We start from the raw sequence: 13,097 nt of genomic DNA on the forward strand, positions 1-13,097 counted from the left end.
ATTTGAATTTTTGGACTTTTTTCCTTGTTATCACAATTACTACGTTCTTGTTATTAAATATTCAGAAATCCTCTTTTAAGAACAGTGCCCATTGTCCATTTCTACTTCACACACGCATGCAACCTAATTTCCCTTGCATATGAGGACCCTGTGCATCTAGTCTTTAGCTCTTAACTTAGCATCCATCTCTTCCCACAGTAAAATCTTTTTCCAACTATTATGTTACTCTTTCTCACTGTACTCTTTTTTATATATGTAAGCTGTACCAAATAATTTGGCAGCTGTAGAATATTATAGTTTAAGTAATTTGGAAATGTTATCCACTTGCAAAATGTTTGTTTCAAGTGGTTTTTTTTTTTTTTTTTTTTAAGAAATGAGAGGGGGAAATAAAGCCTTTATGAAACAAGGCTCCCAAAGGTACAGAGTCTTTTGTTTTCTTTCTCCATATATATCTTTACTACTCACAAGGACCTTGTATATATTTTTGACCCTCATAATCACCCTGTGAGGGAGGCAGATTTCAGTTTTTCATTCTAACAAGGTATTTTTCCCCATTAAACACTGAAGAATGCCAGGAAGAGTTTGTTCTTGGACCCCAGTCTCTATGTACTTTAAGAATAAATACAGGTTTTTGTAAAAGCAGTTTTTCTAAGTTTCAGAAATTACATTAAACATTTTTTATTTTCCTAGTTCATCCTTTACACAGGAGAAATTTCTAAAGTTCACCTTTGGATTCTTTCCAGAGTCACTGACAAAGCAACACTTCTAGCTGAGAGGTGTGTCTTTGTTTCGCTCACGTTCTTTGAGGACCAGATGGGTGTTGACTGTCCAGATGCAGGTGTTCTGAAGATCAGGGTTGGGCTCTTCTTGCCTTTGGACGAGATATACCATGATTTAGGTTTGCAGAACTTAGTGGTCTTTCTTTCTGGGTTCTTCAGGCTGAGTTTGCTTGTGAGAATGCTAGGATTGCTCTTCAATGCTGATAGGAAGCTTCTCCTTTCATCACGACGTTTAACTGTTCTGTTGCATGTTTTACAAGTAATCAACAATACATTTTTGTGGTCTTTGTACTTTTTCAGAATTTTTGCTTCCTTAAAACTGAGCATATAATTTCTTCTCAATTAAGAAGTGTTCTGTATTTGGGTATCAATTTGGGTTTGGCCACATTAAGGTAGAGAAATGAAGAATATGAGGAATAACAAAAGTTTTCTTTAACTTTAGAAGGTTCCAACTTTTAATATACTGAAGTTTTACAAGATAATTTTTTGGATATAAGTATTTCTTTATGTGTTCACTTAAATTGTGAATCTCTTTTGTTAGCAATCCTCTACTTTTTCAAGTTTCAAATGGCCTTTTATGTTAATTTGGTATAAAATAGTACATCATAACTGATATATATATATATAGGCTCCTTAAGAATTCACATAAATAACAGTAAGAATTTTCCACCTCCAGCACAGAAATTTCACTTCAGCAGCGACTAGAATACATTGCTCGTGCCATCCTTAGTGCCAAAAGTTCCACTGCCATTTCATCAATAGCTGCAGATGGTGAATTCCTTCATGAATTAGAAGAAAAGATGGAAGTAAGTGCTAACAATACTTAAGCCTATCCACACTGATTATTAGCCATGTGTTAGTCCACTTCTCTTCTTCCCCTAATAAATAGTAGGTCTGTAGCAGTCAGTATTAATTTTAATCTCTTCTGCCTTCTTTCTTTATTTTCATATTTATATATAAATAAAAGATTTTAACAATACAGCACTTGGGTCCTAGGGCATTGCTATAATCTAAAAGTTTTCTCTGTGACATTTCTAAAGGTTTATTATAACTCTTCTAACACTAAGCAGATTATATTGCATTCACCATTAATTCCAGAGATTATTAATAGATGTATGAAGTAGAGTGGGCTAAAGCCTTTACTAAGAGACACACTAATGTATATGTAGTGGTCCATATACAAAAGCTTATTCCTGAATCACGAAAATCCAGAGTTGGTGTTCCTGATTGGCATGTGGCTTTCTTCCACTTGGTTTGTGGTGTTTTGTTTTGTTTTGTTTTGTTTTGATCAGAGGGAAGAAGTGTGAAGACAGCGTGTCAGAAGCACATTCACTCTTAAAAAACCTCAGCCCTGAAGTGGCACACTTATGTTCACATTGCTTTGAAGAGAACTTAGTCTTAGGGCCAGACTCCATGCAAAGGAGGCTGTGAAGTAAGAGTTCTGGCCATTTTGTCTGGCTGTAATCATGGGAGAAACTGGTGTTGTGGGGCAGCAAAGGCTCTCAGGCACAGCCCAGTCCCTGTGTAATCCTCTTTGCTGTAATGAAGGGTTGCTAGTCTGTTCTGATAAAAGCCTTTATATATTTTTTTTATTGAGGTAGAATTGACATATAACAATTGCTCAGGTATACAACATAATGATTAAATTTTTCTGTATATTGTAAAATGATCACAATAAGTCTGGTTAGCATTTGTCACCATACATGATTACAAAAAACTTTTTTTCTTGTGATGAGAACTTATTAATATCTACTCTCTAGGTAACTTTCTAAATATGCAATACAGTATCATTAACTGTAGTTACTATGCTGTTATTTTATTTTAACCAACTTAAAGTTTGTTATTTAGCAAACAAACTGAAAGTCAGATACTAGGAGTCATTTCTCCAAATACCTGGTGATTTATCATGAAGAACTTAAGATTTGCTTTTTTCTACCCAAACCAGGTTGCCAGGATCCAACTTCAGATACAGGAGACACTACAAAGGCAATATTCCCATCATTCTTCTGTACAGGATGCAATTTCTCAGCTGGATTCTGAACTAATGGACATAACTAAGGTAATAAAAAGGCAAATGAAATCCCTATGATAATCAGCTATTACCTACAAATTCCTTGTTTCTTTTGCATTTTCCTTTGTGTTTAAGAAAGCAATTGAGCCATCTTTGGGAGCATGTCACTGGGCTGAAACCACCATGTTACCTCACCCTTAGAGCATGTTTCTCTTTCCAGGCCACTTTCTGTCAAGAATCTATCAACCTCACATGGGGCTTTGTTAAAACTCCTGCCATCTAATTGATGGGCTGTTTCTTCTCTTGAAATAGTAATTTATATTTGCCCAACTTGCCAAGCCTTTCCCACTCTGTACCCTCTGGAACAGTTTCTTTTTCAATTATTACTGGACATTTCTCTGAGTACCCAGAAGCACCCTTAGATTTGTCAGTATATCCATGATCTTTTCAAACCTTAATTTGGACAATAGTAGTTCTAAAAGAAGTGTCACTGAGGCATCTTGCTCTTAGGCAAGGGGAAAAAAAAGGCACACGTATTGAAATTTATTTAAATGTGTTAACTATTCTTAATCTGGCATTATGACAACCTATACACCATCACATATTTATATCATATTTTAGGAACTTCAGATAACATCTTTGGTTACTTTTAACTTTCAGGGGGTGCTTTATTGTTAATTTCTGAATACTAACCTCTTGATGGATGTTGGCATTTTATCCTACAGCTTTATGGGGAGTTTGCTGACCCATTTAAACTTGCAGAATGTAAACTTGCAATAATTCACTGTGCTGGTTATTCAGACCCTATACTGGTGCAGACACTTTGGCAAGATATCATAGAAAAAGGTAAGTGTTCACAGCTAGGTCTGTTAGCTACACATTATTTAATGACTTGGTAGAAGAGCGAATGTACACTGTTAGTGATCATATATTAAGGGCTCGTGAAAATTGTATATATCTAAGCAGAGGGTAAGTGACAGGTACCTGGATATGGTTGAGGGTGATCCTCTAGAGAAGAATTCCAGTGAATGTTTGAGAGGACCCTCAGAAAAGATTGTGATTTTTATGGTTTGTACTGCTTAGTAAGGAATTCTGAGATACTTAGCTCAGAATGCCATAACCAGTCCCCTTCTAAGATGAAAGTATGTCAGACACTAACAGAAAAACAGAATCTGCTCATTATATTAATGTGAATACAGACAAGCTCTATCGTATTTTGTCCCTTGAGACACAATAAAATAGTTTAAACTTTTCACATTAAAAACACTTTGAGGAGAAGGAAATGGCAACCCACTCCAGTATTCTTGCCTAGGAAATCCCATGGACAGAGGAGCCTGGTGGGCTACAGTCCATGCGGTCTACAAAGAGTAGGATTTGACTGAGTGACTAACTATTTCACTTTCAGGGAACTAGATCCCATGCCACAAGGCCAAAAATTAAAAAAAAACACTTTGGGTTTCTAATGACTTGTCTCTTTCTTACAGAACTAAATGAAAGTGTGACATTGAGCTCCCCAGACAGGATGCATGCTCTTAGTCTCAAGATTGTGCTCCTGGGCAAGATATATGCTGGCACGCCTCGCTTCTTTCCTCTCGGTGAGCCATAACTTCAGCTACAGTCATGGGGCTTTTGTCTTCTCTTTGTTTTGATGGTGTTCTTCATTGACATGAAAAAATGATGGTTTTTAGAGCAAAATCATTTTATTGTTGCAATTTATCAGCTTTGCAGTTTAATTCTACCTCTCCAGAAAGAAACACTTCCAAAGAATAGTAGGCTATAATAGTTTTGGATGTGAAACTTTCTTTGCTTGACCTTCCAGGTTTATATAGCTATGTTGAAATAGTGCTAACAGACCACAGTGTTATATTATTGGCAACCCTATACAAGTTTGAAGAGAAGGGAAGAATAGCTGATGTTTTCATGTGTTGATGACCTGTGATTGGTTTAACTGCTCCCTGTATATATTGAGGACATATTTTTCTTTAAAATAGCAAGTAGTTGTGTTAAAAATGTAATTTCTATGAATCTCTTTCTTAACCAAATTTGTAAGGTAGGAAACTATTATGGGCCATTTACCAACTTGTAAAGTCTTCTTCGGTCGTAAAACAATAGACTCAACATAAACACATTCATACAGCAGAATGTTAAATAAGCACTTTGTGCTTTCAAAAAGTGCTGAGAAACATGAAGATACTTGTAACTTATATTGTTTTTAAAATATGAAGATACAGACTTGTTTACAGGTCTCCTCTGATTTAGGATTTATTCCTGGGTATGGTAAGAAATAAAACTGTTATAATCATACCCTTATTTCTTATAAGTACAATATTAAAAACTGCCTATGCCATTTCGGTTCAGTTCAGTTCAATTGCTCAGTCGTGTCCAACTCTTTGCGACCCCATGGACTGCAGCACGCCACACTACCCTTTCCATCACCAACTCCCAGAGCTTGCTCAAACTCATGTCCGTTGAGTTGGTGATGCCATCCAACCATCTCATCCTCTGTCGTCCCCTTCTCCTCCTGCCCTCAATCTTTCCCAGCATCAGGGTCTTTTCAAATGAGTCATTTCTTCACATCTGGTGGCCAAAGTATTGGAGTTACAGCTTCAGCATCAGTCCTTCCAGTGAATATTCAGGACTGATTTCCTTTAGGATGGACTGGTTGGATCTCCTTGCAGTCCAAGGGACTCTCAAGAGTCTTCTCCAACACCACAGTTTAAAAGCATCAATTCTTCAGTGCTCAGCTTTCTTTATAGTCCCTAGTCTCACATCCATACATGACTACTGGAAAAACCATAACTTTGACTAGACGGGCCTTTGTTGGGATAGTAATGTCTCTTCTTTTTAATATGCTGTCTAGGTTGGTCATAGCTTTTCTTCCAAGGATCAATCATCTTTTAATTTCATGGCTGCAGTCACCATCTGCAGTGATTTTGGAGCCCCCCCCCCCAAAATAAAGTCTGTCACTGTTTCCATTGATTGGTAAAATAGCAACCATATGAGTATGTGAAGCTTGACAATTTTAATAGCAAAATGACCACATTGTACACAGTACCTTTTGAGGGTATTTCTTCTTTGACTTAAGATTGTTCATTGTTTAGCCCAATAAAATTTAGAGTAGAAGAGAACTTCCTTTTTCTATCACTCTGTCAAAGGCAAACAGGAAACTTCAAGCTAGAACAAATTAAGAGACTTTAGAATTTCTATTACCTCTCCAGAATCTCTGTGTGGTAACTTGTCGGGGAGATGCAGGTTCAGTCTTCAGTGATTCTTCTTGCCCATGGCTATTCACATTGGTCAGTCTCAGATTTTAGATACCATAAATATGAATGTGATTGCTTCTGTTAAGAGCTTATTTATGATGTAACAGGTAGTGAAAAGTGAGAGTGGGACCACAATTAGAGTCACCAAAATAAAGAAGAATCTTATGAATATTATATTTAATATTTCTAAAATCAAGATAACAGCAGCCCTTCTTTTTCTGAAAAGCTGTTAAGATCCAGTGTTTCAAGATATTAAGGAACTCTTATGAGACTTCCCTGGTGGTCCGGTGTTTAAGATTCCATGCTTCCCGAGCAGGGGGCCTGGGTTTGATTCTGATTGGGGAGCTAGATCCCACATGCCACAACTAAAGATTCCTTATGACGCAACTACAAATCTCTCATGCCACAACAAAGGTCAAAGTTCCTGCATGCCGCAACTGAGACTCCACACAGCCAAGAAATAAATAAATGAATAATTGAATAAATTAAAAGAAAAAAAAAAGTATCAGCAGTCCCTCTCTAAAAGTGTGATTGTCAATGGTCTCAATTCTCCACTTGTACCTTTTGCTGTTTTCTACATTCACTCTAATAGTTTTTTCCCTAATAGCTTTGAAGTGTGTAAGTGAATGGTTTTAGCATATTTACAGAGTTGTGCAACCGTCACAGTTAAATTTAGACCATTTTCATCAAAAAGAAATATCCACCCTCAGCCTTAACCAACCACTAATCTCCTTTCTGTCTCTATAGGTTTGCCTGTTTTGGTATATGCCTTATTTTATATTCAAAGAATTATTTGTTTTGAAAATTGTTTTTTAAAAAATTTCCCTCTAGAAGCTGCTCAGTTATGAATAAGACCTACTTTTTAGTATCAAGGGTTAACAAATCTAGAACAACAAAAATTAGTGATTACATGAGGTGCAGGACATGTTAACTAATTTTATCGTGGAAAACATTTTGCAATATGTTTTAGATCATTACATTTACACCTTAAACTTACACAGTGCTATATGTCAATTATATCTTGGTAACACTGGGGCAAAAGTAGAGTTAACAATCCCAACTGATCTTTTTCTCTCCCCAGATTTTATCGTGCAGTTCTTAGAGCAGCAAGTTTGTACTTTGAACTGGGATGTGGGTTTTGTGATACAGACAATGAACGAAATTGGAGTGCCATTACCTAGACTACTGGAAGTATATGATCACTTGTTCAAGTCACGGGTAAGGAAAATATTAAAATAATTGAGTTAAATAAATTTAATTTTCTAGATACAGGAGTGGATTTTTTGGTTGTGTGCTTATAAGTATCATATAATAGAGTTGCATCAGAAATTTGCTTCATTCGTTGAGTATCAGAAATTATCATGCTTCAGACTTTTGATACTAGTAATGAGAGTTGCTTTGTTATATACCATTATAAAAATCAAATATTTTTCAGTTATCAATAAAGCATAATTACATATGCTTTACTTTTAGCGGAATAGGCCAAATACGTTAAGAATTACTTACTTTAAAGGAATAGAACCTTTCCTGGTGGTCCAGAGATTAAGAATCCACCTCCCAACACAGGGTATGTAGGTTTGATCCCTGGCCGGGGAACTGAGATCCCACATGCGACAGGGCAGATAAGCCCGCACACCACAGCTAGAGAGCCTGAGTGCACAATGAAAACGCAGCGCAGCCAAAAAAGAAAAGTAAATAAAGGAACAAAATATCATTCACTGTAAAAACAAAATATTTATTCTCAATCCTTGTAACCTCATCTAAAATAGTGCTTAAAGATCTTTCTCTCCACAAGAAAAGGAAAATTTAACTATATGATGACATTGCATAACTAGGCTTTTTATGGTGATCATTTTGCATCATTTTGAACGCAAACAGCAAATCACTGTATTGTACACCTGAAACTAATACAATGTTATATGTCAGTTATACCTCAGTTTTTTTTTTTTTAAAGATCTTTCTCACCATATTTAACCTTATTGGATTTATGTTTTGTAATTTTTATTCTAAGATGAAAGAACGAAACCTGTTGAACTGGCTTGTGTTTAATACTAGTCATGATTATAGTAGCTTCATCAGAACATTCATACAGTGCTTTCCAAGGCACTTATTTATCTCATTAAAACTCACACTGAGCCTTTGACGGAAATGAACAACTAATAATATCCCATCTACATCTGACAAGAGCAGAGATGTTAAATAACCTATTCAAGTCACATGGCTAGTAATGGTGGAGTCAGAACTGGAATTAAGATTCTCTGACTACTGATTTAGTCTTTCTTTTTCTTTGGTTTAGTCTCTTATTCACACTATCGGATTAAATCTGCATAGGTTCCAGGTAAGAATCGTGTCACAGTCAATAGGAAGAAATGGATTCTTTTTTTTCCTGTTATCTCAGGTTCCTAAACAGCAAATTAATATGCTCTGCAAAGTGCAATGATACATCAAATATTCTTCCTAAATGACATCACAGTGCAGTTTTCAGTGCACTGAACTCTGATGAGTATTTTAACTAACATAAGTGAGGGAAAAATGAGTTGACACAATTCACCTTAAAATTGATGATGTTTTTTCTTTATAGGATCCATTCTGGAACAGAATGAAGAAGCCACTACACCTTTTGGATTGTATACATGTACTATTGACAAGATATGTTGAAAATCCTAGCCAAGTTTTAAATTGTGAGAGGTAACTATGAATTAGATACTGTGTTATATACCAAAGGTTTTTAAATGCATTGAATAAATATCTGGGTAACAGACTTGGAGATAGTGGGGCACAATACAGAAACTAAAAGAAGTATGGGAGATTTAAACTCGTGTATGTTTGCAGAAACTATTTGATATCAGTTAGCACATAATAAAAGGTGAGAGTTTTTTCCATTTTCCAGCCCTTGTCCTGATTTCTCCTTGTAAATGAAAGGATAAAATTAATGAATTACTGCTAAACTCCTTCCATTTTGAATGAGCAACTTAGGAAGTGCCATTATGTCTTTTGTGATATTATTGGCCATTTTAAGATAAATTTGTTTGAGGAGACCAAATGAGTGTAAATGTTTAATATTAATTTAAGGAGTCATTCCTTACTGCTTGCCTTCTCATTGTAACAATCTTCGAGAGGAAAATGGTGGTATGTGGTAATCCACCTACCCTCTGCATGTCTTTCTCTGTTTTCATTTATTTGCCATTTACTTAATCACATGATCCTTCCTCTTCTGTGGGCCTTTACTAAGTAAGATTAGCAGAAGTTGAAGGGAAGTCCTATAGGAGGAAGTGTTTCTGAATCTGTAGATGGCTGAATGGATGTCTTTTTCTTTACAGGAGAAGATTCACGAACCTCTGCCTGGATGCTGTTTGTGGTTATCTGGTCGAGCTCCAGTCTATGAGCTCCTCAGCAGCAGTACAAGCCATCACTGGAAACTTTAAATCTCTTCAGGCTAAACTAGAACGGCTTCATTAATTATTGTAGTGTATTTTCATCCCTGCGTTTTTAATCTGTAAAATAAAAACTCAGCTGGGTCCAGCTATCACATGCTCTAAATCTAAGAATTTAAGAACAATTTTAGTAGAAATGTGTTTTTAATAAGTGGCTGGTATCAGCAGAGAGTACATTTGCAGGTGAATTCTTTTTTTACTACATGATACTATTTTGCTTTTTAATAATCAAATTAAAAACAGATAAGATTATTTATGATTTTAACACAAGGATAAACAAGTAAAAAACTCTTGTTGTGAATTTATATGCTCATTGTCAAGTTAGTTCAAGTATCGACACTTAAATAGGCTAGCTGAGTAGGTGCAGTCCCATAATAGTAGATTCTACAACAGTTCTTAAATAGGCAAATAAACACTGTCTCTTTTAAAAAGTTTTTTAAATTTTTGGGTTCATCTTTGGAAAAAAATTTCTTCTAGCTACTGATTTTGTCAGTTACAATCCTTGTAGTACACACCTGATTGTTTTTTCTGAGCAAGTGATAAACTTGTATTTAATGGTCTATGTCCTATCTCCCCTACAGGGAGATGCTGTTTTCCCTCATCATCCACCTAGCTCTTCTTTGTCCTAGGACTACTGATTCCTTTAAACTGGTGTTTCTGAAAGTGTGTGCACCAGACCAGCACATCAGCATCATCTGGGCACTTGTTGGAAATTCCAATTCTCCAGCCCAGCACTGTTTTAAGGCCCTTTATGGTGTTCTAGTACATGTCAGATTGAGAACCACTGTGTTAGAAGATATAACCAGTTCATGGATGGAGCTTCCCATCTGATGCCTCTTCCTCCTTTGCCCATCAGTAACCACAACACCTGAGTTTCACCCGATACACACCATATATGAAGCAAAACTGTTCATAATATAGTTTCTAATCTTCCAACAGAATTAGGTTGGCAAAACCAAGTGCCCAAAGTCATGGCAACAAAAGAGAAAAGTCTGGCGAGTGACCAGGACTCACAGAAAAACAAGAACATGGACTCCTTTCCTCTTACCTTTTGTTACCAAGAGTAATGACCTTCTACCTGTTGTCACTAATGTATGTTTGACGGTTTTCAAAATACATTTTGAAAATATTTTTCCTTCCACTTTTATGTTTTTCCCAAGATTATGGGTTGCCCTCTCCACAGTTATTCTCTTAGAATTTAGCTCCTTTTCTCCTATAATCTCCTTATTTATAATATTTAATAGGATGTCAAAATGGTGCCTTATTAGTAGGCACCACCACCTCTCATATTTTTCAGCTTTTCAGTTCCTTAAGTTTAGATTTTTTCGAATATGTAAAATGGATGTATGCTACACATTGTTAATTCTGTAAATTTAAAATTCTATCATGTCTACTTAAGATGAAAGTCTTGCTTAAATGCTATATTTAGCCATGATTCCAGTTCTGCTACAAGCACATTTACCCACAAGAACATTAATATGTATGTTAAGTTTATAGAACTCAAAATAATGAAGCTATGTCTTCCATAAGGAATGTAACCTAATGTGGCTAAATGGTCTTTAAGAATCCAGAAATCTGAATCATTTATTTAACACCTTACATAACACCTTTAAGAATTCTAGCCACATAGCAAATGTTTTCAATATCATTTGGAGGGTAAGAGTACTAAGAGAAGTTAAGATCCTCTTCTCCTTTTTAATCATCTGGGAGAGTGTAAAACCTTAACATTTGTAAGAGTCGCTTTGATAACCTGTTTAAAACAGATATTCCACCTTCAGTGTGACAATGATACTGGTGGTAAGTGAATCAAACTTGGAGTAGCATTGTTCTATCACGTTTATCAGCTTTGTTTATATATTTTATATTTGGTTTTCATTCAACACATTATTTCTTTATAGTGACTATTAAACATCTATAGGCAATGAATGATAAGTAGAATATATGAAACAGTGCATTCATTGTAGGCAGTGAGGAGTCACTGAAAGTCCTGATTGTGACACATATTTCTAGATAAATCATTTTAGTGTGGCAAAATGGTTAAGAAAGAGAAAAAGCTGTTTTGGAGACTTCCATGGTGGACCAGTGGTTAAGACTCCAAGCTCCCAATGCAGGGATGGGTTCCATCCCTGGTCAGGAAACTAGATCCCACGTGCTGGCTACAACTAGAGATTCTGCATGTGGCAAAGAAGGTCCCACGTGCCACAACTAAGGCCCAGTGCAGCTAAACAAATACAAAAAGAAATCTTTTTTAATGTTTTTTAACTGTACAAGGTATGGGATATTAGTCCTGAACTGCATGAAATCTATGTTCAGCATTTCTTTAGTATAATAGACCTGACTTCCTAGTGACTTGTTTGTTGAAAACCTCTCTGCTCTCCTCTTTTATGTTTTATAGTTGACTTCATCTCAAGGGCGCACAGATTCCTCATTCTCTTCCTCAGGATACTTCCCTCCTCCATCTTTCTTCCTCTTATTCATGAGGGGGAAAATATGATAGGGATACAGTCGTATCAAGGAAATAAAGAAATAGAACACTGAATCTAAATGTCTTGAAAGGCATATGCTTTCCTTCCATTTTTTATCAATTTTTTCATTTAAATTTCCTTAATTTTTTTCAGGATATTTTTGAGTCTTCTGATAAATCATTTAAACTCTTGGAAGTTTTATTTTGCTCATAAGGAAAGTTTCCTCATAAGGAGGTTGAAGCCAAGTGAGAAGACTTTTTCAAATCCAAAAATTTGTAAGAGCTAATGTAATCTATTTTTATTGTTTTGTTGTTCTGCTTCACATATTAGTTAAAATACTGTTGCTTTTATTCTTCCTTTTGGATGAACATATCTACTGTATTATGTTAGAAATTAAACATTTATTTTAGAACTTAGCTCTGGAAGACTAACTCTTTTTAAGATTAATGAAGGGGACTTCCCTGATAGTCCAGTGGTTAAGAAACCACCTGCCAGTGCAGGGAATACCAGTTCAATCCCTGCTCCAGGAAGAGCCCACATTGCACTGAGTAACTGAAGCACATGAGCCAAGAGCCCACGCTCAGCAACAAGAGAACCCATGCAGCGAGAAGCCCGTGCACAGCAGGAAAGAGTAGCCCCCTGTTTGCTGCACATACAGAAAGCCCACATGCACCAGTGAAGGCCTGCTGCTGCTGCTAAGTCGCTTCAGTCGTGTCCGACTCCGTGCGAACCCATAGACGGCAGCCCACCAGGCTCCCCATCCCTGGGATTCTCCAGGCAAGAACACTGGAGTGGGTTGCCATTTCCTTCTCCAATGCATGAAAGTGGAAAGTGAAAGTGAAGTCGCTTAGTCGTGTCCGACTCTTCGCAATCCCATGGACTGCAGCCCACCAGGCTCCTCTGCCCATGGGATTTTCCAGGCAAGAGTACTGGAGTGGGGTGCCATTGAAGATCTAGTGCAGCCAAAAATTGTTGCTGTTCAGTTACTCAGTCATGTCCGACTCTCTGCCACCCCATGGACTGCAGCACACCAGGTTTCCCTGTCCTTCACCATCTTCTGGAGCTTGCTTAAACTCATGCCCATTGAGTTGGTGATGCTGTCTAACCATCTCATCCTCTATCATCCCCTTCTCCTGCTTTCAATC

At 36.6% G+C, this 13,097-nt stretch overlaps 1 protein-coding gene across 1 annotated transcript in view; it reads left to right on the forward strand.

The window, feature by feature from the left end:
• Window positions 1-10,616, forward strand: part of NUP155 (nucleoporin 155) — a 52,189-nt gene extending 41,573 nt beyond the window's left edge. The window contains exons 29-35 of the mRNA XM_005694783.3: window positions 1,456-1,585; window positions 2,725-2,838; window positions 3,516-3,636; window positions 4,275-4,385; window positions 7,135-7,271; window positions 8,635-8,741; window positions 9,374-10,616. Coding sequence (XP_005694840.2) covers window positions 1,456-1,585; window positions 2,725-2,838; window positions 3,516-3,636; window positions 4,275-4,385; window positions 7,135-7,271; window positions 8,635-8,741; window positions 9,374-9,512 — 859 coding nt within the window. The 3' untranslated portion in view covers window positions 9,513-10,616. The remainder of the gene's footprint in view (window positions 1-1,455; window positions 1,586-2,724; window positions 2,839-3,515; window positions 3,637-4,274; window positions 4,386-7,134; window positions 7,272-8,634; window positions 8,742-9,373) is intronic.

The sequence above is a fragment of the Capra hircus genome, chromosome 20 (assembly GCF_001704415.2).
Source record: "Capra hircus breed San Clemente chromosome 20, ASM170441v1, whole genome shotgun sequence".
NCBI lineage: Eukaryota > Metazoa > Chordata > Mammalia > Artiodactyla > Bovidae > Capra > Capra hircus.